This window comes from Grampus griseus (assembly GCF_964374135.1).
Source record: "Grampus griseus genome assembly, chromosome: 9".
Lineage (NCBI taxonomy): Eukaryota > Metazoa > Chordata > Mammalia > Artiodactyla > Delphinidae > Grampus > Grampus griseus.
Window position 1 is genome coordinate 98,951,112 of NC_139003.1, and position 25,117 is coordinate 98,976,228.

The 25,117-nt window shown below is 48.8% G+C and overlaps 1 protein-coding gene across 2 annotated transcripts in view; it reads right to left on the bottom strand.

Annotated features, from left to right (window-relative positions):
- The window catches only part of EGFR (epidermal growth factor receptor), a 62,347-nt gene that overhangs the window by 24,801 nt on the left and 12,429 nt on the right, over window positions 1-25,117 (bottom strand). For both annotated transcript variants that reach the window (XM_082661647.1, XM_082661646.1), the window contains exons 8-19: window positions 21,969-22,095; window positions 21,795-21,868; window positions 20,953-21,043; window positions 18,458-18,657; window positions 17,314-17,446; window positions 15,461-15,551; window positions 13,414-13,571; window positions 9,789-9,827; window positions 7,644-7,785; window positions 6,767-6,889; window positions 6,044-6,142; window positions 404-589 (exon numbers count right to left, since the gene is read on the bottom strand). In XM_082661647.1, the coding sequence (XP_082517773.1) occupies window positions 404-589; window positions 6,044-6,142; window positions 6,767-6,889; window positions 7,644-7,785; window positions 9,789-9,827; window positions 13,414-13,571; window positions 15,461-15,551; window positions 17,314-17,446; window positions 18,458-18,657; window positions 20,953-21,043; window positions 21,795-21,868; window positions 21,969-22,095 (1,463 nt within the window). The remainder of the gene's footprint in view (window positions 1-403; window positions 590-6,043; window positions 6,143-6,766; window positions 6,890-7,643; window positions 7,786-9,788; window positions 9,828-13,413; window positions 13,572-15,460; window positions 15,552-17,313; window positions 17,447-18,457; window positions 18,658-20,952; window positions 21,044-21,794; window positions 21,869-21,968; window positions 22,096-25,117) is intronic.

Below are 25,117 nucleotides of genomic sequence, written 5' to 3' on the forward strand. Positions count from 1 at the left end.
ATACTGAGAGCCCCCAGTGCAGAGAAAACTGTGCAAACGTAGCTGAATAATTAGATTTCCAACGTGCAGTGGGATAGGCACCGATCTGATGCAAAGGACAACCGATTCAATTCAATCCAAACTAAAGAAGACTGCATGCCACGTACATGCACGTGCACACACATACACACACCCTCTTGGCAAACTCTATGCTGTCCGAGGATGGAGAACGTAATGATTAATTTCTCGGGTGTCTTTATTTCCCCTTTGCCGCTGTTCTCCGGGGCTCTCCCTCAGGATCGCATCATCCCAGGAGGTGAGGCTGGGGCGGCGAAGCGACGGCAGCCACCAGCGCTGCCTCGTGGCCCTGCCTGCCCTCCCTGCAGAGCTGGGCGCCTGCTCCGAGCACGCTCCTCTGATTTACCTTTGCGATCTGCACGCACCAGTTGAGCAGGTGCTGGGAGCCGATGTTGTCCTTGTGCTCGCGGACGTAGTCCAGCAGGCAGCCGAAGGGCATGAGCTGCGTGATGAGCTGCACCGTGGACGTCAGGCAGATGCCCAGGAGGCGGCACACGTGCGGATTGTCCACACTGGCCATCACGTAGGCTTCCTGGGGGGGAGAGGAGGAGAGGGCGCATCAGAAGGGCTCCCCGCCGTGGCTAAAGGAACAGGCAGACAGACCATTTCCGGGTACAGAAGTCGAACACGATTTTGAGTTTGGAAATGCGCGCGTGTGGAGGACAAGGGTGCCCGTGAAACGTCTAGTGCAGTGGACGTTCCCGTGGGGTCTCTTGCACGCGAGGCTGTGGAGTGGCTTGACGGGAGACGGCGTCCTCTGAGTGCACGTGCGGATTCTGCATCACAGAGAGGCCCGGGCCGCGCTCGCCATCGGCAAAGCGTTGGGTGAAAATGAGACCTGACGTCTCCAAGTTTGGGCGTTGCTGAGTCCTTACGAAGACCTCCACCTCAAAGCCAAAGATGCCGCCGCTTAAAGTGGTGTCAGGGCCGGTGGGAACCCGTGCTTGGGGCCCACACCCTGGTGAAGACTTGCCCGCTGACTCCGGAACCCCGGCCTTGGGCACCGTGGAAGGAGATGCTGAGAGCTCTGGGGGGGGGGGGGTCGGGAGAGGGAGGGGGACCTCACCTCCCCACAGAGCACCGGGGGCAGAGGGGGGAGCCACCCCGCCCCCCCCCGCACTGCCGGGACCACGGGAACCGCTGCCACGCACAGCAGAGAAGCCCTTTCAGTGCACCGTTTCTGGCTCTGAACCGGACGGAGGACGTTACACCTACAGCGATCGCAGACTCTGCTGGCGGCCCAGGATTCATTTCTGAAGAGGTGGTCTGTGTCGCCCCACCTCAGTCTTGGGAAGGGAAATCCATGCTGCTCTGCAGAACCCACTCCCCACAGCCCCGCCCCTGCTAATTCGGAGGCTGCCGTGGCGGGAGCCCGGCACAGACCCACAGCCATGGACTTTATCTGAACCCTTCTGCTATCCTTGGGCGGAGGAAGCTGATTTCATTTACAACCATGCACATAACTGGGCCTCGCTTTTGTCTAAGAATTAGGGAATCCTCAATTTCCACCAAGAAACTCCATCTCTTTCCCTTTAGAATCTAAAGGGGGGGGGGTGACATTTTATACAGACACAGAAGGGACCACCTGGTCTCCAAGAGAAAGTTCAGAGGCACCTCTCCCCACCTGACCGCTGCTGTGCTCGGGGGTGTGGGCCCTCTGTGCAGAAGGGAACACGGCCTGGGCCAGGTGAAGGCACGCCGGGGGGATGCTGGGGCAGGCACCGCAGGAGCCAGAGGTGACAGTGGTGACAGACAGGTGGAGGGGCACGTGCACACATCCCTAAACACAAACGTGATGGCCTGAACCCCTCCCCTGGCCTCACTGTTCCTGGGGAGCCCGCCAGGCCTCGCACAGCCTCTCCTCCCACAGACCCCCGGTCCTCCTTCTTCTCTGCTCCCCAACTCTGCTCGCCCGCACCCGGGAGGGCCTTTGTCTGGAATGCCCTTCCACCTCCTCTTTCCCTGGCTGACCCCTCCTCAGAGGGCATCCCTGAGCCCCAATCTAAGTTACACTCTCCTGGCATCTTGCAGTTTCTCCCTCGGGGGAGCAGGCTCCGTACGGCCTGCGAACTTGCCAGAGACACCAACCCTCGGGCCTCACCCGGGGCAGGTGTGCCGTGTGAGATGCACGGAGCTGGGGCTTATCACCTCACCTCCCCAACACCTGCTCCTGCTACGTCATTCCCGTGGTGCCCAACACATCTCCAGGCACAGAGCTGCCTCAGAAACACCACGGCCGAACGACACTGAAATCATACGAGACAGAGACCATGCCACGTCCACTACGGAAAGAAACCCACAGCTCTGACGTCCGCTGCAGAGCCACCGTCTGTCTGGACGCTGCCCCAAGTGGAGACGCCCTGCTCTCACAGGCAGTCGGCCTTTCTCCTCGTTCGTGTTGCAAACGCGGTATCACAACAGCAGAGCAGGTGTTTAATGCTATGGACCTTCTGACAGCTCTTCACCTTTGAGAAGGGCTACTGATAAAAAGTTAAAACTGGAGAAGGCCTGCAAGTGGTTTCTTCTCAAGCCGTTATTTGTCTGAAGAGGAAACTGAGGCCCAGTGAACGACGACCAGAGACCACATTTCTTATGTCAGGGCGGGGCCCACACCCGGGGCTCCCCCGACCCAGGCCCTCCCCCGCCTACCCCACGCACCGCGAGGCCTTGTTGAGTGCTCCGGCAGATGGGCTACCAGAAAGCTCCACACCTTATGACACAGAAAGAGCACGCATATAAATGTGTTTTGCATTCTCGTTCTGTTGCCTGCCCTAAATTTAAACTGGAAAGTCTATGGAAACATCAATAGGCCGTGCGATCGCCAGAAAAGCACAAATCACGTCTCTCCCCCAGTCTGGGAAACTGTACAACCATAACACCAAAGAAATCCCCTGGCTGTTCTTATTTTCTTAAGATCTGGTGGAGACTTGGAAACATGTTGTATTCATTTTAGAGGGGAGAGAAATCTGCAGATCAGAGCAGTCTGAGCGGCCCATCTGCTGCGGGCCGTGGGGAGCTGACCTGGGGCTCGGGGAGCAGAGCATGGGCGTGGGTGTCCGGCCACACAGAGCCTGGAGCCCTGCCAGGACCCCGCTCCTATTAAAATCTGGTACAGCCACAGATTTCTGCCTCCCGAAGCCCGGGCACAATGGGGATGCTGTCTGGTGGTGTGTCCTGTTCAGTGTGTGCAGGAGTTAACGTGAGCTTTGTTCTTAGCTTTGTTTTTCTTGGAATCTCAAAGGTGCACTGTGACCTACGGCAAGAACGCTTGGTATATCCCCCAGCCACCTCTGATCGGCCACCCCCGCCAGGCGTGCAGACTGGCAGGCAGAGCCCACGCTCGGAGGCTCCCAAGGCTGAGGTCAGAGTCACGTGGCAGGAGGGCCTCTGAGGCTCGGTGACCTTGGAAGTCTATTATTTTGTCCAACCGTTGAAATTTGGGGGACCTTCCTTCTTGCTGTCTCCCTCATCTGTGAACTAGTTTACGTTAAAGATTGGGGAAAAAGGATTCCACTAGACTTTAAACTCCTTCAGGAGAGGCAGACGCTTAACTTTAAGAATATTTCTGAAAGTGTCCCATTAACTAAGCCACCACTGACCGCAGCGTGCGCCAGGGCTGGAGGGTGTGTGTGCTGGACCTCAGTGCTGGCCTGGGTAGGGGAATAAGAGTACGGGTTGCTGGAGCCATTTACAAGTGCGTGTGAGTGTTTCAAAGCCCACGCTCAGGGCTTCCCTGGTGGCGCAATGGTTGAGAGTCTGCCTGCCGATGCAGGGAACACGGGTTCTTGCCCCGGTCCGGGAGGATCCCACATGCCGCGGAGCGGCTGTGCCCGTGAGCCATGGCCACTGAGCCTGCGCGTCCGGAGCCTGTGCTCCGCAACGGGAGAGGTCATAACAGTGTGAGGCCCGCGTACCGCCAAAAAAAAAAAAAAAAAAGCCCACGCTCAGCCCCCTGGGCTGCCTGTCACAGAATTAACTTGCCTTTGAACTCACTGTTGAAACTGTCCCTCAAATCACTGGCGGCTGCTTCAGCTTTCCCTTCCCTCAGGGGCTCCCCACGGCTGCGCCCACCCTGCGAGGACAGGCTCCCTGTGTATGTGGGGCAGAGGGAGCTTCGGGAAAAGCAGGCGGAGGGCCTCGGGCTGCCATCCCTCTGGTTACAGCCACAGGACAGGTGTTAGAGCAGGAGGAAGAAACCGGGGTGGGTGGGGGGACGCAGGGAGAGAAGGAGAGCAGGACAGAGACAGCGCAAGAGGCGAAATGGGACTTCACACTTTTTTTTTTTTTTTTTACCTTGTCAGTCTTTCCTTTCTCTATCTTCTACTCCAACTCTGGCCCACGAAAGCAGATTTCCTCCAGTTTTAGGGGTCCTGGAGGGCCCTTCTCAGTGAAGCTACTTCCTTCCCAAAGTATAGCTACTGTCTTCAAAATCGCCCTTACTCTGCGTAGTGAATATTGTTAAAATTCACATCTCAACACCGTTTTGTGAAAGTTATTAGAATGTCTTAAATGAGTAACAAATGAATTAAGGAAGCCAATTCTGCAAAAAGATTTTCTTTTTAACAGTGTAGGAGAAGGAGCTAGAGGCTGAAAGTGAAGAGACTTCACAAATCACTTGTTTGCTGTACTTCTTGTGGTTATGGAAACAGGAGTCGACGTTACGTTAACAGACTGTACGTTAATTTGTAAACTGTGAAAATGAAAGATAACTTTGCCTGGTAAGCTATCATCAGTGTGTGAGACCTTCTGTTGCACTGTGTTAATACATCATCCTTCAAGTAGAAGATACTGGGGTGGGACTTTCCTGCTGCGATGAAAGGAGAGGAGGCTGCCTGGAGAAAATGGGGTTGGAGAGAGTGCGCTCCTGGGAAGCTCACCGTCTGAACTTTTTTAAAAAGGCCCATGTTTGCTTTGCTTACTGTATATTCTGTGGGTTAGATACAAGAGTGGGGAAATGTTATATTTGACCTTTGTCCTTCGTGGCTGTAACACGAACTAAGTTCTCTAGATTTTTGACTCAGTAAAGGCAGTCGTTTTCCTTTTTCATTGACTGTTTCCCTAATTCACTGCTGAGCCCCTCCAGCTCCTCTTTCACTGGCTCTGCTTTGGGACAAGAGCAAGAGAAACCCACATCCACCACGGCAAGCGGAGGCCAGCGCTGTTAGCCCGGGACCCCAAGGGTGTGCCCACCGGAGCTTCCTGAGCTTCTACCTGCAGAGGGTTCTGCCCAGCTCCAGGCTGGCCCCTCCTGCATCCAGCCTCTTTCTAAGACTGTGCAGCCCCCTCACTGGCTAGTGAGGGTCCGGGGAAGGTGGAAAAAGTTCAAGAGAATCGCAAGTAAACACATGTAACAATAATCTTGTGGAGTATTTCAAAGAGTCCATAAAGTAGCAATCAGCAGATGCTGGAAATAACCTTTAAATTACTTTGAGAGAAAGTACAGAAGGGGAACAAGAGATTATAGAGTTCATAGAGCATCATAGTGTTAATCCTAGGCACCTTTACAAAGCCATTTCAAAGATGAGCTAGCTGGTGGAAGAAAACGAACATGCATTTCAGAGTCAGAAGTAACCACGTGCTGGAATCCTACCCCCAGCCACGTGACCCTGAGCATCAGGCTGCTTCATGCCTCCGTTTCTTCACTGAAAGCTTGGCGAGCACAACACCTAGAGCAGCACAGGCCCGCCAGCGGCAGTCACTGAGACAGCAGGGGTAAAGCCATGAGCACGGGGACGGCCCCCGGTGGATGCCCAGGGACCGCAGGCTTCCGTACTTTCGGGGGCCGATAAGAGAATGGAAGAGTGAGTCTTCCCTACGAGAGAGAATTATACCAACTATAGCCAGAAGGAAAAAAGCCGGGAAAAGCGACCATTTAGAATGCGGTGATGACAGAGTCTAAAACAGAGCAATGTGCTGCCAACCACGAAGAAAGGTGGCTTCTGGCTTCCAGGCCTGCAGAGAGCTAGAGAATAAAGCAGAAACTCACATCAAGAATCTCCTTGTTGGCTTTTGGAGATGTGGCTTCTCTTAATTCCTTGATAGCCACAGGAATTTTAACCTTCTCGCCTTCTGGGATCCAGAGTCCCTGTGACGAAGAGAGGTGAAGACATTGGCTGGCAAGCGTCATACACGTAACAGGCGGCTCCTAGGCTGGCTGGGCATTAGTGACCCCACCTCAAAGGGCGAGGGGCTCGAGCACGGCTCTGCACCCAAGGCCACCGGTGCTGGGAGTCACGACAGCTCAGCAGCTCTTTAGCTATCACATTCCAGAAACCAGAGTAGTTAGACAAAACCCCTAAGCTCGTGCCAGTTACACAGTCAGTGTGAGTCATTTTGTCCAGAATTCTGAGATTCCGGGTCTAGGCCTAACTGCAATCAGACTATGCAATGGGGATGTAGGAGAGAGAAATGAAGAGGAAGCTGTTCTGAGCTGGGCTTTATTCAGATGCTGCTGTGCCGTGACAGGCAACCCTCTCTCAGACGGACTTGTGCCACCCACCCCTCGGAAAGCTCACACTGAACTCCTGAAAATGTCTGTGCCTGTGTACAGATCTCACCGCACCAGTTACTTGTCACTGGGATTATAAAAGATTTCCTCTAGACAACTTGAGAAAAACACTGGCACTCCCTAAACCCTCAGTGACACAAAGAGCATGTGACCACGATAAAGACCGCCGCGGAAGGCGCCCAGGACCCTCGGGGGGCTCACCTTGTACACCGTGCCGAATGCTCCGGAGCCCAGCACCTTGACCTTTTTTAATTCCGTCTCCTTTAAGATCCTCAAGAGAGCTTGGTTGGGAGCTTCTCCGCTGGGCGTCAGAGGCTCGACAAGCTGTGACAGACAAGAGGAAGAGACGATGCCTGCCGGGCCGGGGAGAGGGGTGGCAGGTCCAGACACCAGGGGACAGAACTCGCGGTTCTCCCTCTGGAGACAGGGACGCCTGTTCTAAGGCACTTGGTGAGACGCTCGGAAGGAACAAGGACTGACCCCTCCCCCCCTCAAAAAAAGGCATCCTTGACCAGAACAGCTCCTTTGCAATAGTGCAATTTCTATTTCTGTGTCCGGGCCGAGAACACTTGGGGAAGGACAGTGTTCTGTGGTGGTCACTCTGCTAACCGGTCGGGCCCCTCACAGCCGTTTTGCTGTAGCTGCGGTGGGTCCCTCTTCCCAGGGCCTCTGGCTTCTGACACGTTGTCGGACACGGATGCCGGTTGAGAAACCACGGACAACACGGTCACAAATGTGGCTCCAAAAGGAGCAGCCGCTGGTGTGGACAATGGCATTTTCCAAAGTAACACCTCGTGAGCTCACAATTCTGCGCGCCAGCCTTCCCCTTGGCCGGCCCGAGCGCCCGCCCCACGTGGGCAGCGGGCGCCCCGGCTTGGTAACCGGCCGTGGGACTTACCCTAGACACAGCTGCATTCCCCTGGATACAAGTACTAACATGTGCATGGAGTTGCTTATAACTGGACATTCAGAGATTCTTCCGACTTTTTCCTCGCGATAAAAAGAGCACAGTAATACATCTTCAAGACGCAAGCCTCGGGCTGCCGCGCCTCCCCGCCCCTTCGCGCGCGGCGCTCACCTCGCGCTCCTGCAGCAGCCGGCGCAGCGTGCGCTTGCGGACGATGCGGCGCCTGCGCAGAAAGAGGCCGACCCCCAGGGCCAGCACCAGGGCCAGCAGCAGGGCGCCCACCATCCCGGTGGCGATGGACGGAATCCTGGGCCTGGAACGAGGTGGACACGCAAAGGGGTGAGGTTTGTTACCTTCTTGGCATTTCACATATTTCCCGTACGTTCTAATAGCATGACGTCATTTAGGGCTAGCTCAGAAAGTGGAATACGGCGCAGCTCGTAAAGGAGAAAGGAGGGCGGACTTGGAGCCCCAGGGCAGGGTTTCCAACTTCCTTCAGTATAGGAGCCTGCTTTGTCGCATGTTTTACACTGAGGTATCATTTGGACTTCTCCCTACAGGATCATACTTTTCATCTGTTGATTAAGAAAACACATCATTTAAAAAGTAACTCAGAGTTCAGTCATGCTTTTCATATGAATCTGTGTGGCCCCCCGGAGTGTCTCCACGCGTTTGAGGCACGCCCTCCGTGACACTTGCGATGTCTGCTGGCCAGGCTGGACGGAGGGACCCTTTCAAACCTGTGGAGACTTCCCGAGGGGTCCGGGGCTTTCAAGATGGGACCAGAGCCGTAGGAAGTGCTGTAGCATGAGTGTGGAGGGGGTGAGGAAGTGACAGGATTTCCACACGGACAGCAGGGCTGTCAGGGATGAGTGATGTCATCCTGCCGCCACCCCTCCCCCCATAGAGCTCGGGTCAACACACACCCAAAACTCAGGTTCTAAAGCTCACGGGGAAAGAACCGTCTGAATTGGTAGATTCTGAATTTAGAATCTTCATACAGCTTTTATTCTCCAGCACCTGTGCCATCTAAGCTTCTGGCAAACTTCATATTTTCAGGTAGAAAAGTTAATGAATATCAAAGATTAATCAGTAGCACCGTTTGCACCTAAAAAAATGTGCCAGTGTGCTTACAGATTTCTCATAAGTGGGTCAAATGTACTTCACGTAAATGGTATTGATGACACTTTCTTCTTAGCAAGTGCAAAAGTCATCTCCTGAGTTATACCATCTTCCCAATTAATACAGTTTGAATTAATGGGTTTTTCCCATTTTGAAGGGGACACTGAAAGATATAAGGAATAATTTGTACAGAGTATGTGTTCCATGGGAAGTAGGGGGAGTGAAAAGAGAAGAAAAGAATTAAAAGGGTAAAAATATAACAAAGAATGGTCGTTGACCGGTTTCAGGGTGGGGATGTGACGGAAAACCTCATAACTAAGACGCTGATTGAAGCACAAAGAGAGGACGAAGCTTGCTGGTGTCCTCGTGGCTCAAGTGAAGAGGGGCGTAAAAGGAAATCTTTATCTTTGAGAAACTTCCCTATTTGTCTTTCATGTCTCACTTGATAGCAGGAGGGATCAGTTATCTTGGCTAATTCTTCGGCAAGAGACTGAGCTGACTGGCATTGAGGAAGGTTGTTGAGGGGAGGAATTCTGTAAACATTACTGGAGATGGCAGAGGTTCCTGGACGTTTGGCTGCTGTTTGGGGATAACTGGTCAGTGTCTTGTGTATAATTCTGATTCTTCAATAGACATTGTTAATTGGTAGTATCACTCTTTCCTGATGAGTCTGAACAGGAAGTCCCAATTCTGCTTTTCTCTGTGCAGCATTTCAGGCAATGACGGCAAAGGGATCACAACTGAAATGCTGAAGGAAGTCCTGTGTTTAGGAAAGGAAGTAAGGGGAGAAAGTCTCCCAAGGTGGAGCTCTGTCATTGAACAGACGGGTCATTCAAACACAGGTTTGTGGTAGGGCCAACTGGGTCAGCGAGGAAAGAGGAGGGAAGCTGGAAGAGGAGAAGGACCCAACAACCCTGGTGACCTAGGGAGCAGGGCTGCGTGTAGAAGCGCTGGGCCGTGAGGCTGGGTCCGCGTGGAGGGGCCCAGCACTCCTGTCCTGCCCTCCCCCCTGGCCCCAAAGCACAGCCAGCAGCGTGGGCAGGGTGAGCTCTGCTAGGAATGCCCAGGCTGGCCCAGGGTGAAGTGAGAACCAGCCAAGGCAGAGGGCCGTCGGAAAAGAGGGAAAGCACTACCCTCGCCCACAGCGCTCTTGGTCATTTCTGATCAGGTTATCGCATACAGTGTCACACTTACCCACTCACTGCACAGCCTTCAGAACCGGGCCCAGCACAGCTGTAGGAATTGAAAGAGAAATACACATTTCGATCATTTTACTTCTTTAGAAACCTATGGGGTTTCTAGCAAGAAGCTATGGACAAGGGAGACGCTCATAGGGAGAGCTCAGCCAGTTTACATTTGAAGAGCTGATGGACAAGGGTAGTGACTGGACAGGTGCCCTAAGAGGGAACCACCTGAGTGTCAAAGGATTAAGGGGTCCTTGGGAAAGCTGGTGGTACCCTGCATAATTCTGCAGAAATGATTGTCAAATATCAAGCAAAAGAGGCCATATCATGCTATCGTTTAATTTTGTCAGAAAAATTATTCCTTGTCTCCCACTTGATTTATTATTTTTTGTTACATGTAATTAAAATAGGCAAAATTTCGTGTCATTTCGTTTAATTTATTGGCATAAAATTTCAAAGAAACCATCCCCTGACGACTTACTATAAAATGTGGTTCCGTTTAAAAGTGGACTTGCGGACTTCCCTGGTGGTGCAATGGTTTAGAATCCGCCTGCCAATGCAGGGGACAAGGGTTCGAGCCCCGGTCCGGGAAGATCCCACATGCCGCGGAGCAACTAAGCCCATGTGCCACAACTACTGAGCCTGCGCTCTAGAGCCCACGAGCCACAACTACTGAAGGCTGCACGCCTAGAGCCCGTGCTCCGCAACGGGAGAAGCCACCGCAATGAGAAGCCCATGCACGGCAACGAAGGGTAGCCCCCGCTCACCGCAACTAGAGAAAGTCTGCACACAGCAACGAAGACCCAACGCAGCCAAAATAAAAAATAAATAAATAAAATAAATAAAAGTGGATTTGCTTCAAGTTTGCTGACCCATTCCCTGGGGTAAGCAGACTTGCCCTGTGGGAAGGGCACGGCTTCTGGAAGCAAGCATGCACCTGTAACCTGGGCTTTCTCACTGCTGGCTGATGAGTCGTGGTGACCCCAGAGCCTTTCTAAGTGTTTCTTTAACAATACAAATGGGGAAAGCAGCGCGTTCGCTCTTAGTCATCGTTGAGACTATGTGTTTGATGATGCTGTGCACATCGCGGATACACAATAAAAGAAATGTTTTCTTATTTCCCCTCACCTCATCAATATTTCTCCATATTTAAAAAATTAAATCCATTTTTAGTACGTAATTCCTTTGGGAGAAGATAGAGATAGTAATAACAAGATTACGGAAAACTATATATTTTTCTACCAATGCTATATGCTCACAGACACACACACATATAGAAACACATTTATTTCCCAAAGATAGAAAAAACAGGAAAAATGTATTTATTTTATATAGGTAGTATAATTCTGTTTTTGAGAATCTGCTCTGAAATTGCTTATTTTGGGGAATATGAAAAAAATAGACTAAGTGAAAAACTAGCAAATTACAGTTTATACTATGTTTTGTAGAGTTTGCAGAGTGGTCCGTATAACCAGTGTGCTGGTATACCCAAAGGGAAAAGTATGAAAAATCTTGAAATTCCTACCAAGGAGGTATTTGGTAAAGTTCAGAATTCATTCTGGATTTAAAAAAAAGAGTTTAAAAGTAGGAATAGATAACTGTTTCTTTAACAAGATAATAAGAATCTCACACTAATAGCAAATATTGTTCTTAATGGTGACTTATTACAGCCATTTCCACCACCATCAGATATAAAATTCTCATGTCCACTACCATTGTATCTGATATTATTCTAGAAATTCTGGCCCTTGTAATATGATTTGAAACTTTTGGAAAAGAGATACAGATACCATTACTGGAGACGATATAATTGTTTTCCTGGAAAATTCAAGACCATGAACTAAAACGCGAATTTCAAAGGAAGTTCAGTAGAGACCACCAATACGAGATGAATATACACCTCCTCCAAAAAAAATCAAAGGCTATCTTATATATTAGATATAATAAATAATAGATATAATAAATGAGAAGGTATACTAGAAAACAAGGTCCACTTCACAGTAGCAAAAATAAATATAAAATGTTTAGGCAGAACATGAAAGAACACAACTAAAACTTTACTGAAATATAAAAAAGAATATCTGAATGTATGAAGAAATTATCATTTCCTGACTGGGAGTACAAAATATTGTAAAAATGTTAGCCCTACTCAAATTAATCAATTGGCTTTAGTGGGGTGTGTGTGTGTGTGTGTGTGTGTGTGTGTGTGTGTGTGTTAAACTTGGTAAAATATTCCAGATCACTTGCAACACACCAATGGCTTAGACTAAGATTAGAGGGAGAAGACAGTCACATGCAAACCACACAGGAAATGCCCAGGCTTCCTACATGTTAGCTGGGGAGTCAGCTGCCTGGGACTGAAACTCTTGGACCACAGGGTCATGGAATGATGGAGCCCTTCCATTTACCCTCATGATGGCTGAAACTCAAGAAGGAAGGTGAAACGACGGAAGTTGACCAGGGTACCAGTCATTCCCAAATCACTTGTCTCCAGGCCCAGGCTCTTCCATATAAATGCAGTTAAAATAGTTTTTTTGTAAAAACTTAGGACATACTCGGAAAATTTTCAAAACTCCTGATGTTTAGAAGTCTAACTGGAAGGTTCTGCACCCCTTCAGAACACTAACCATCACTGTCACGGTCATAATTACCACCGTCACTACCAGCAGGACTGGCACCGTTACCTCCTTCACCACCATTATAACCGCCACCATCGTTACTGCCACCTCGTTACCAGCTCCGCACCGCCATCTGTGCAATCGCTGATTGAGTGCCCGTGTGGTCCACGCACTATTCTAAGTACAGTACACGTATTAACTCAAGATCTCAAAAATCCTGTGAGCGATGCAGTCTTATTATCCTAATTTACAGGTAAGGAAAGTGAAGCACAGAGAGGTTAAGACACTTCCCCAAGTCCACACAGCTAGTAAGAGATGGCTCCAGAGAAGAGTAACTGTGCCAAATAAAGTTGAGGATTATGAGATAGAAGGGAATGTGAAATATATGGGACAACTTCTCCTTCTGATTTCTAGTAGTCCAATTTCATTGTCAAATTTATCATGTTAGTAAATAAGATATATACCTTCTGAGTGCTTCCACTAATTACAGTCAAAAGTTTTAATTTCCCTATTAACAGCTTAGCAATCAACTAGCTAAAAGAAAAAGCACCTTTAGGCAACATTCCAGGCAATGTTATCTTCTATTAATTGTAAACCAATAAAAGATTCCCACAAGAATCCCAGTCATCTGGAAAGATATTTTATATATATATACATACATATATATATATATATATATATAGACACCTTTGGGGACGGGGCAGGACCTCTGCTCTCGTTCCCCCATCCCTTATTCTTCTTGTTGGGACATGCTGGCACCGCAGAACAGGGCCCTGGCACGAGACACACCTGGAGAGGCTGAGAGGCTCTCCCGCCAGCACCATGATCTGCCCACGAGCGTATCACTGCTGCTGCCGTGGCCGTGGGTCCAGCACACCTGGAGGAACTGACTCAGATACAAACCTCTGTACTTGACTGACTGGAAAGTCCGGAGACATTTTCAATCTACAAATTTGCAAGATGGGAAGCACCCTGTTCTGCCTTTTCCTTTGCAGACCCAGAGCTTCCTGCACTCACCCGTAGGTGCAGCTGGGGTGGCACAGGTGACACACGTGATTGGCATCTGCAAACTTCCAGATCAGGGTGCTGTTTTCTCCTGTGACTCCAGCAGGGCAGGTCTTGACGCAGTGAGGGCCGTCGATGTTGTGGGCACACTTTACACAGCTGCCTGGTCCCTGCACCAAGGTGGAAAAACCGTTTCATAAATCAAACATTTACTTATGTCTCTCTCTTTTTCAGAATGAAGTAACTTTTTTTTTTTTTTTTTGCGGTACGCGGGCCTCTCACTGTTGTGGCCTCTCCCGCTGCGGAGCACAGGCTCCGTACGCGCAGGCTCAGTGGCCATGGCTCACGGGCCCAGCCGCTCCGCGGCACGTGGTATCTTCCCAGACCGGGGCACGAACCCGTGTCCCCTGCATCGGCAGGCGGACTGTCAACCACTGCGCCACCAGGGAACCCCCAGAATGAAGTAACTTTTTACTTAAAATGCTTATCATGAAAAAAAATCAAACGACGTGGAAGTTCTTAAAGTGGACAAGCTCTTCTGTGACTGTGCTTGCCTGATGTGACCACTGTTAACAGCTGAGAATAAAGTCTTCTTGACTTTAAATGTGTACTTTATATACATACATATATATATATATAAAAAACATGAGAGAAACTGTACTATGTGCTTTATTACATTTTACTCGATACACTGTGGGCATCTTTCCTTGTCAAAGCATTCCTGATTGGCCTACATGTATATTTATATCCTTATCAGTCAGAAGGACTTCCTTGTGAATCGTGTTTGGAGTTGAGGGGGCCTCTGTGGGAAGCTGGACTCACCAAGGCCAAGCTGAGAAAAGCCACACCTACATCTCTCCAGTGTTGAGAAGGTGGCACATGGAAGTGCAGTGATGGCTGCATAATTAACTGTGCAACATGCTAAATTGGATTCTGTTGGTCCAATGTGAATGCGTCGGTAAAACCCACAGAAATGAATGCACTGGGGCTGTTTGGGTTGTGTCCGCACACTTCACAAAGGGCTGAAATAACGTGGGTAGGGGAGGGTCTGCCTGCTGGCTCAGTGCTCTCATGTCTCAAAGACTGAGTATTCCCAGAGCCAGAACAATCAGATGACTAAGTCAGTCAACATCACCAGTTATTTTATTTCACTGATGAAAATTTAACCGAACACCAACCTAAAAACCAGTGGTTTCCTTTGTAACCAGCCATTTTGGCAGCCTGTACCTCAAAACTGAGCCTTACCGTCTTTTGTCTGATTTAAAGAACTTCTGAGAAATGGTTTCCGTTACTAGATTTAGATATGGCTGTTGAAATTCAAATCCAAACAGAGCTCCTCATATAAATAAACTGAGAATTAACAACATGGGCACACGGTTGTGAGAGGGACCTGCATTCTCACACTCTCTAAAAGATTATTACTGAACATGTAGATGTGAAACTGAATTTTGAAAACCTTTCCTTTGTGATTAAAAAATACTCTTCAGGGCTTCCCTGGTGGCGCAGTGGTTGAGAGTCCGTCTGCCGATGCAGGGGACACAGGTTCGTGCCCCGATCCGGGAAGATCCCACATGCCGCGGAGCGGCTGGGCCTGTGAGCCACGGCCGCTGAGCCTGCGCGTCCGGAGCCTGTGCTCCGCGACGGGAGGGGCCACAACAGTGAGAGGCCCACATACCGAAAAAAAAAAAAATACTCTTCAAATAACGATAAACTCATGTTAAATAAGAATTTGGTGATGTTTGATTAAGACAATAAAGCAATGAAGACAGATGTCAGGAACACTGAAGGCTGCCTGTGGGTGTGCCCCGTCCACAGGGCACCCTGATCTGTGGTGTGAGGACGGGCATCACCACCTGCATCTGCGGTTGGACAGAGAAGGGGAATGCCCGTGCCAGCAGGGTATGTGCTGACTTCCCCTCAGTCACAGCCCCCGACGGCTGTGAGATGTGGACGGGGAGTGCGCTGGACGCGCGTCCCGGCAGGCACGGGGTGACGGGGGTGAGGGTCATCCTTGCGGGCTATGGCTGACATGTGGGGTGACATTAAACATGCTCCTTACGTGTCCCGTGCAGGTCACGTTCATGGCCTGGGGCAGGCATTCCGGATGGCACTGCACGCACTCGGAGTTTTCAACGAACTCCCTGGGCTCTCTGACGGGAGAAGACGGGAAACTGGTCAGTGCCGTCCCTGGACACCCTGCTGCAGGATGCTGTCTGGGTTCGCCTGTCTGAGAGCTCAGATGACACAAATCACCTCTCTTAGAAAGTCAAAACAGTTTTAGGTAAAAGTCGAATGGCCGGGAATCTAGGACTATACTGTAATGTAATAAACTGATTCTTGTCAGCGGAATCTTTGGTCATCTTCTCCTGGAACAAAAACATCAGCTTCCGTTATAATCAAAACATCTTCCCTACATTTTTTCTCCAGGCGCAGTTTTCCAATATTAGATAAGCAAGGCAACACATGGGAAAAAAAGAGAAGAAAACAGTCCTTAAGATATCAGTCCTTAAGATTTAAGATACCCCCTCCAATATCAGATTCATGGATATTTAAATTAAGCTGCAAAGAAATGGTATCTAGACTAATGCCTGGGAAAAGGAAAGACAGCTATTAAACGTTTCCTCAGTGGTTATTCCTAAAAACAGCAAGTAGGGAACACAGGCGTGAAAAATTTTGCTTGTACTATTTTAACCATTCCTCAAACTTAGATTAACGTTAAGCGACAAGCTGATGTTTGACTGAAAAGACACTGTAGTTGTGGCAGGTGTTAAGACGACTGGTAATTAACTAGGCAGTGAACAAGGAGTGTTTACACCCAAAGACGTGGTCCGTGAGTCCTCTCAGGCAGACGGCATCAATTAAACCAAATACGCCGTGGGACTTTTTCCCTGTGCTGCTTCTCTGGGTTACCACACCTACTGCAGGAGCCAGCCTTGCAAGTGGAACAGGTGCTGCTGGGCACTGGGGTTCTCTAATGGGCAGACCCGGGCGCCACTGCCGTGGCTATTTTAATCACCTTGTCGCTTCAAAGAGACGTCAGCACTGAAGACATGAGAGCTTAGTGTCTGTTTGCAGCTGTAAGGACTGCACCAATATTTCTTACTTGTTGAAACAATACTATCAATTATGCAAATTACTGTTAGGCTAATGAGCCTATCAGCTAAAGATTCTTACAGAATTGAACTTGGTCTTCTCATCCTGCTTCCGAATATTTCTGATCTGAGCTGTAGCCCAAGCCCTGATAGTGAAACAGAAAGGAAGATTTCCTAGAGCCATCTGTAACTCCTACGCTCTTCTCTATCATGAAATTTCTCTTTTTCTTTACATTAAAAAAAAAAAATTGCCTCTGCCCGTCTCTATCCTTCCATTTTACTTTCCTATTAATTTATTTTAGTCATTATTTGTGGTCATTCAAAGCCTTACTCAATATCAAAATTCCTATAGAATCAACAGACTGTACTTTTTATTGATTGCAATAAATTCAACAAATGTTATACAACTGTTTATTTCTCTGTCCATGGGTATATTTGAAGTTATTTGCACTGTTCAGTGTGTCTTGAACATAAACAAAAATTAACCAGGAGCTGTGTTTTGACACAGCAGGAATGCTGTGCTACAGCGGCCACGGTCTTGGCCATCTGAACCATGGAAGACTGTTCTGTTTGTCTTGGGAACATTGTGCAGCTAGGAAAAATATAAGATATTTCCAGATAGAGAGAGACTCTATCAATTGGATTGGATTAAGTCATGAAAAAAGTTTGTTCACGTCCCTTTGTGATTAACAGTTGTCAATCACACAAAAACAAAGGAAAAGGAAAATAATCCGACTGATTAACCATAAACCTGTAAAACAATCTTAAGTCTTATTTTTTTTAAATCAAAACATAGGGATTAGAAAACAAAGCCTCTTACCCCTTTAGAACGTTGCACTTCTCCACACACTCCCTGCCACGGCTGAAGTTTCGGCAGGACATGCAGTCTTCGGGTTTCGGGCCCCAGCAGCCCTCTGACGAACACAGCGGGTTACAGACGTGGCCCATGGCCTCTGCGAAGACAGGGTGAGCCACACGGGTCAGCCAAGGAACAGTGGCCAAGGGCCCTGTGGGTGAGGTGCTCAAACACATGCTGGGCCCCCTGGGAGAAGCAGTGATGCAAGCACAAAAGGGCTTCCGGAGGCCCACCGCAAGTCCCCTTTGCCCTGCTGGGGGCTGAGTGTACCTGGATGAAACACTCAGAGCTGCCAGAACGGCACGGGAAGCGTGTGGCTCCTTGCCGTGTGCGAGGCACACAGAATCGCACCAATTCTCTCAACTGCACTACGGTGTGGGAATCATTATTACCTCCATTTCATGGATGAAGAAGCCAAAGCCCAAAGATTTACGTAAACTGATGAAGGTCTCAGAGCCAGGAAGGGCTCGAGCCAGGATGTGAACTCAGGTCTGCTTCTGCCGCTGGCCGGGGTCTCACAGCACAGGCTATGCCGGTGCAGGCCCCGCTTCAAAAGCTGACTATGGCTCAGAACTGGAAATGCCTGTGTGAAACAGTCATCCCATTCCGGTGTGTGTGTGTGAGTGTGCGTGTGTGTGTGTGTGCATGTGCACGTGTGTGTCTAGCTACAGTCACTGGGGATGAAATGAGCAGGGAGGAACACACAGCTAAAATGCAATATAACTGGGGGAAGAGGGGTGGGTCGGGATGGTGGGATGAACTGCCATGTATACACTAATATGTATAAAATAGATAACTAATAAGAACCTGCTGTATAATAAATAAAATTAAATTTAAAAAATGCAATATCATTAATACTAAATTTAGTTCTGTAAATTCCCAATAATTGATAGCCTAGACTTCAAGGCAAGTTCATCCTATGAAATGAGAATGATCTAGAAACAATTCTGATGAACTCCACAGTTAAGAATATACAGATTTCTTTTAATTTGCTTCTTCATGAATGTAAAAAGTAATTTTAAGGTTTGGGAATGGTTCTTCAATATTCTAAATCAAAATAAATGACCCGCTGGAACCATCTCCACAATGGACCAAAGTGGTGACTCACTGCACTCTTTTTCACTCCTGTTGTTTGTAATTTTGGTTTTCTGACTTGAGGTCCCAAAGAGTTTTTTCCAGTTTATTGTATCTGCGTAGCACAACTTTCGGTTTCCTGAAATGATCACATCTCCATCACTTATCTCCTTGAGGGAGCGTAATCCCAAGGACGTTATATCCAGGCCAACAACCGCCAGAGAAAACTGACCACTAAGTTGGAGAGAAGAAAAACAATGTCGTGAAAAATTATGAAAACACAGCATCGCTAAAAACTTTGCTTTTCTGTACCACTTTAGATTTACCACAAACTGCCTTCCACGGGTTGTTAAGTCATGTTGTGGAAGGTATGTACTGCAACTTTGGAAAATTGCAAGTGCTTTTTAAAGCTAGTTCAGGGAAGAGCTAGTTCCTTGTTCGTTTAGTTATCTCTAATCCCAGTGGCAGACCAGGGGCTGAATAAATGTCTTAATGTCATTATTTGATTGGCTGCATTTTAATTTTGCCTGGGAATTGAGAACATGTTCTAAGTTCTCAAATATCCAAATACACTTAAGAGATCACAGGTTCATTTTTCCATCCATCCATCTACCCATCCGTCCCATCTATCCATCCACCCATCTATCCATCCACCCATCCATTTATTGAACAAACGTTTGAGGTAACATGTGACTCATTCTAATTCTAGGTTAAGTGTGTGTTTCCTATTCTCAAAAAACCTTTTGTCTAGTGATGACACAATCATATGAGTAGATAATTTTAACCCAGCAGGGGTACCGCGGAGGCAAAGAGTAGGGGTCTAAACAAGTCTGCGGAGGGGGTCTCCCGGAAGGGGTGAGGCCTGATTGTCAGGACCCCGGGAGCAGGAACTGTGATATTTTCTTTGCTACCCAACCCTGTGCTAGGATCCTACGGGGTGATCAGTACGTGTTCATCAAGTGACCAGGTGGAAGTTATTCCGACTGAATGGAAGGAAGTCCTGAACCACCTGCAGGAGAACGTGACAGGCACTGAGAACCATGAACTACTGCTGGAGGTGGGCGGGGCCTGGGAGGGGGGCCTGGGAGGGAGGAAGAGGCCAGAGCATGGACCACCTTAGACACCACACGGAGGAGGTTTTTGTCCGCAAATGATGGGAAACCATAGGAAGGAGATTTGCACTTTTAGGAAGCTACTGGACACCAGGATGTGGAATGGGCCAGTTGAGAGTACAGTAGAGAGAGTGATAATGAAGGCGTGAGATGACAGAAGGCAAAGCATAATTTGGAGACTCCTTCTTCTCCTTGTTTCTTTTTCTCTCCCCACCCTTTCCTCCCTCTGTCCTCCCACAGCCTGGCTCCTGTGTATTAGACCTGCGCCCCTGCTGTCAGGAATCCCCCCAAACTGTGCCCAGGGGAGGCAAGCCAGCAGAGACAAAGCTGAGGTCTTCCCTGCAGGGCAGGTTTGGCTTTGCTGAGAACCAGGGGTCACACTGCCCCAGGAGGGACGGTCCATCCTTGGACTCCTCAGCAAATGTGAAAAGGAAAAAAAGTCATCTTTATCTTATTTACATCCCTAAAACTAAGCTGAGAGGTATATGCTTGTCACCCAAGAAAACTAACCTAAATCTCTCATCTCTGTATGAACTTTGGGCAAGAGAAGTATTCCTGAGAACTCAGAGCACAGGGGCCTTTCTGGGAAGTGATATGAGCTGCCAGTTTAGCATCAGCGATGCAAAGCCACGACAGTTTTTGGAAAGTGATGCTTATTTCACATGTGCTGTCGTCTGACTTTCTTTAATATTGCACAATATTGTGTAGCCCTCTGAGGAGTCAATTATGGGAAAGAGTGCTCGGAACCAGACGGTTTCCAAGGCAGGTTTGAACAAGAGAGTCCCAAACTTCCCCTCACCACAAAACTCTTCATTACCCTTATTACATTAAAGGTGCTTGTGTGTGTGTGTGTGTGTGTGTGTGTGTGTGTGCGCACGTGGGTGTGTGGGTGTGTTTCACTCTTGGAGCTGGAAAAGTGGACATCCTGAAAGAAACACTGCATGTTAAACAGCCTCTCAGGTCCCCTGAAATGACTTGCTGAAAAGGATGTGTGACCTCAGTGCTGTTCTTGCCAAAAGTGCAAAACCTCAGCTGAATCAGGAGAAAACACTGGCTATCCTACAAGATGCCTGACCAATACTTTTCACAAGGGTCAAGGCCATGAAAGACAAGGAAGACAAAGGAACTGTCACCGACGGCAGGGACCAAGGAGACGTGACAGCCGCGTGCAGCGTGGGCTGACGGAACACACAAGGCGTTCACGGAAAAACTGGCGCGATCCCAGAAAGTCTGCAGTTCAGTTACTACCGATTTCTTTACTTGATTCTCCTGCCACGCTGATGCAGGGTGTCCCCATCGGGGCAGCCGGGTGAAGGATGTGTGGGAACTCTCCGTAGTGTCTCTGCAGCACCTCTGTAAGTCTTATTTCAAAAACAAAAAATAAGGGTCTACCAGGCTTTGGCTGGGGTCCACTTACTGTTGCTTCGTCCTGCCACGTATGATTTCCAGGTTCTCAAAAGCATGGAGGCCAGTCCTGTTTGCAGGCCAGGCCTGAATCAGCAAAAACCCTATAAGGCAGAAGGAAGGTTCAGGCACACACCACTTAGAAATGTCTATTCTGTGTGAGACATTATTGTAGGATTTTCAGGAGTGTCGATGAGCAGGAGAGGTGAACGTTCTCGTCATCTTCCCGAGCACACGCACGCATGCGTCGCTGCGCACCAGCCGCCGCCCGACTCTCACCCCGCAGGCTGTGCTCCAAGGGCGAGACCCCAAGCAGGCTGCCGTGCTCAACGACAGCGGCCAGTGCCGAGCTGCAGCGCCCCAAGGAGGCTGACGTGGTATCCTTATTTCGTTCCAATTCTCGAAACAACCTTGCTATTTAGTCTGATTATTTCTTTTTTAGGGATGTCGGAAGTGGAGTTCTGACGGGTCCCGGGCCCAGGCCTGCCGGTGGCAGAGCAGGATGTGAAGTGCGTCTCCAGGCCCGGGAGCCTGCTGTCCGCTCGCCGCTGCCCCCCTCCCTCTACCCACCACGTCCTGGGCTGGTCCTCGGACGGCTGGCCTGGGCTGGGCCGTGAGAGAGCAGACATGTTCGCACCACGTCATGAATGACCTAACTCTTTGCTTAAAGAGCTCACCTCTCGAGTGCAGGGGAAACTGCATTTTTGAAAAATATCGAAGAACTGATTACTCATGAATGGTAGAATTTCAGAATAAAGGTTTTTATGCCAAAGGAGAAGAAAATACTGCTAAAAGTTCTCTTCATAAAACACTGATTTCCTGTTTATGTTCATATGATATGTTAGCGGCACACACCTGTTATTTCCTTTACAGTTTTTAGAATGTCCAGTTCCTTTGGGTCCAGAGGTGGAGTACGTGTGAAGGAATCACTGAAACAAGGAACAGGACGATCAGTAACAACCTGCAGGTGAACAAAGCTGATTTCGTTTTTTTCTATATTATATCAGTAACTTAAAAATCTTTACTTACCCCTTAAATGCTACTGGCAGGATATGAAGGTCTCCACTGATCGAGGTGCAATTTCTGAAGTGTTTAATATTTGTAGCATTTATGGAAAGTGTATCTTTAAACTCACCAATTCCTATTCCGTTACAAACTGTAAAGATAAGGGAGGTGTTTATTTCACTCGCATTTGTTGAATTAAGAATAGCTAATGTTCCACAGGCAGAGGGGAGCAGGCAGGAAACTGCAGCCGTGGGAACTATTGCCGCCATGCTGTCATTCATTCACTCAACAAACACTGCTAGGCCTGCTAGGGCCCAGGGACCATGGCGGGGTTGGGGCTGCAGTGGTTACAGGAGACGCCATGGCTGTCCTCAAGGAACATGCTTTCTCCTCTTCATTTTCCCCACTTGGGCCAGAGTACAGTTGCTCCTGAGGACTCCAGCTTCCTCTCCATGACAGTGTGCCCTGCGCCATCACTGCTGTCCTGTGCTCACCCGCGTGCCCCTACTGACCCTCAACGCCTCCCCTCGCCTAACTGGGCCTGCGGCTTGGTCTTCTAACTGAAAGAAACAATATGCATAGATATTTTTGTTTTTAATGGAAAGAGCAAGATGCATTCATCTGAGAAAACCTTGAAAACACAGAATAAAGGGGAACAAAATGACAAGCAATTCTCCTATGTACCTTTGATATTTTAGAAAATTTCCTTCTAGCTATCCTCCATGGTTACGTCACACTAGATATGGAGCTGTTTTTTTTTTCCCACTTATTATGCTGTGAACATTTGTCCTGTCATTAAAACCATTCACAAACATGGTTTTTAATGGCCGTCTGATGTTACATCATAAGAAATACTGGAATAACTCTTATCAGATAAACTGCTTTTCTTCCACAGCGTTTACTTAAGCCATGTGCTTTGATCTGTGTCCTATTGTGACGTCAGTCTCAGATGCCTTTTTCCACACTCTGAGCCCATTTATGAATTTACATTCACTCCCGAATTTCCATCTCTGATGCCAGTTCCCTCCAAAGCCCATTTATCTGTTGTGGCTGTACTTCCAGAATTCACAGTGCAACCTTTGGTACCTCTCTTTCAGATCGTATCTTACTTTGAAGAATAATCATGGAGAATCTCATTGTTTTTCAATGAGGTTTTGAAAGGGGAGGATGAAAGGATGAGGGTGAGGTCCTCCCCTGGCCTCACCCAGGCCTCCCTGGGGACAAGGTCCCCCGGTCCCTCCGTCTCCCTCTGCTCCACTCTGTCCAGAGTCCCTGCTGCTTGGGTTGCCACCTGGCAGTGGGGCCTGTCCCATCAGCCCCCCTGGACCTCGAGGCTCGCCTTGCACTGCATCTGCCTCGCTGTGGGTTTGGGAATGGGAGGGCGAGGCTGCTTTAGGATTCCAAGGCTCTGGCTGACAACAGAGTGAGGCTGGCTTCCGCACAACAAGCTCTGAGGCAGATGCCTGCCAACGGGGACTTGCCATTTAATTACAGGTTCGGAAGAGATTTCCACATGTTTGAAAGAATATCCATGCTCTCTCTGTTTAGGTGTGATGGTGATGGTGGGGTTACCTGAATTCCTAAATTTGGAGATAAATTACACATTCACCCCTAGACCGATCAGATTTGGAGAAGTTGTAGACCATCAACACACGCATTTTCCAAACTTTGTTTTCCTGGCATCGCCCCATACCCAAAGGGATCTGAGTTGGCCACTCCTCCAGGATATGAACTGGGGGTGGGTAGAAAATAGAGCATAATGATTACAGGAGCATTGAAGTGTTTGTTGAACACAAAACTAACAGAAGAAAGACAAAAATCATATCTGATTTTATTGATGCATTTGAGGATGCTGACGGTATAACCCTCTCTCTCTTCAGGGGCTTAACTCTTCTACTTCCTCTGTGCCAGGCACTGCCCCAGGTTCTTATTTTCCTCCTTCCATGTCCCCTCTGCCGGGAGGTCTCCTGGAGCCAAAGGACACTCATCTCTCAGGGCCCCGACACCCCTGCGACACAGGAGCTACAAGGCCAAGTGGCCAGAGAGACCCGCTGGGAGCTCGTGGGTCTGTAAAGTGGGGATGGTAATGGCACAGACCCCCTAGGGGGGCTGGAGGGACTCGAGGACGTGGAGCACGGAGGCTGAGTTTGCCCCGTGAAAGAACACACGTGCAATGCAAGAGCACAGAGGTGGTATCATCAGTTTCAGCTGAAATCACAGATGCTTCTTAGGGACGGTGGCCTCTGACGCAGATGTTCAAGATAAGCAGTTATTCATTGAGGCATTTTTTTTTTAACAGCAAAACAGCGGAAACAATCTAAATGACCATATACAGGGAGACTGGCTGGATAAATTATGGTAGAGGGGATAGGAAATAGGGGATTATGGATAGGGTTCGGGGAGCGCCCAGCAGCTGCAAAGTAGGATGAGGAAGATTCATACGAAGTTATCTGGAGTGATCTCCAGGGTATGCTAAGTTTAAGTGGCAAGGTACAAAGAGTGTAGATGCGGAACTGGAAGACGTGGTCTAGGCCTGCCACGTGCCCAAAGGACTCAGGTGCCAACTGGGGAGGCTCCCACAGGCCACATGGGAGTCAGTCTGGACATCAAAGTGAATGATGACAGGAGGGATTACCATAAACTGAATAAAAAAAGGATTCAATGACCTCACGTGGGTACTAAAAAAGCTATTTTAGAAAAGAATGTCAACTAATAAATGTAGAAGACATGATAGAAATAGGAAATCACTCCTTTATAACCACCAAGAAATCTGACTGACGCTACTTCAAGCAAATCATCGAATTTGTCATCGTGGTAACGGGATGAAATGGCTGTGCCCCCTGGTGGGACGCAATGAGGGGAGATGCTCCTGCCCACCTGAGTCCCGCCTGGAGGAAAACCGTGCCCAGGCCAGACGAGGGACATCCTACAAAACACCCGGCCTCAACTCTGCACAGCATCGGGGAAAAGGGGGCTGAGAAACGGTTCTGATTTAAGGAAGAGCATGGAACCCACAGCCCTCAGCTGGACTCTGGATCGAAAAGCAGCTAAAAAGGATGTATTGGGACAGTGGGGGAGTTGAAATTAAACTGAAAACTAGAATTGCACTGAATCGATGTTAAACTCGAGATGAGAGTGAAGCCGTCTTTTGTTACTTAGGGGAATGTCCTGTG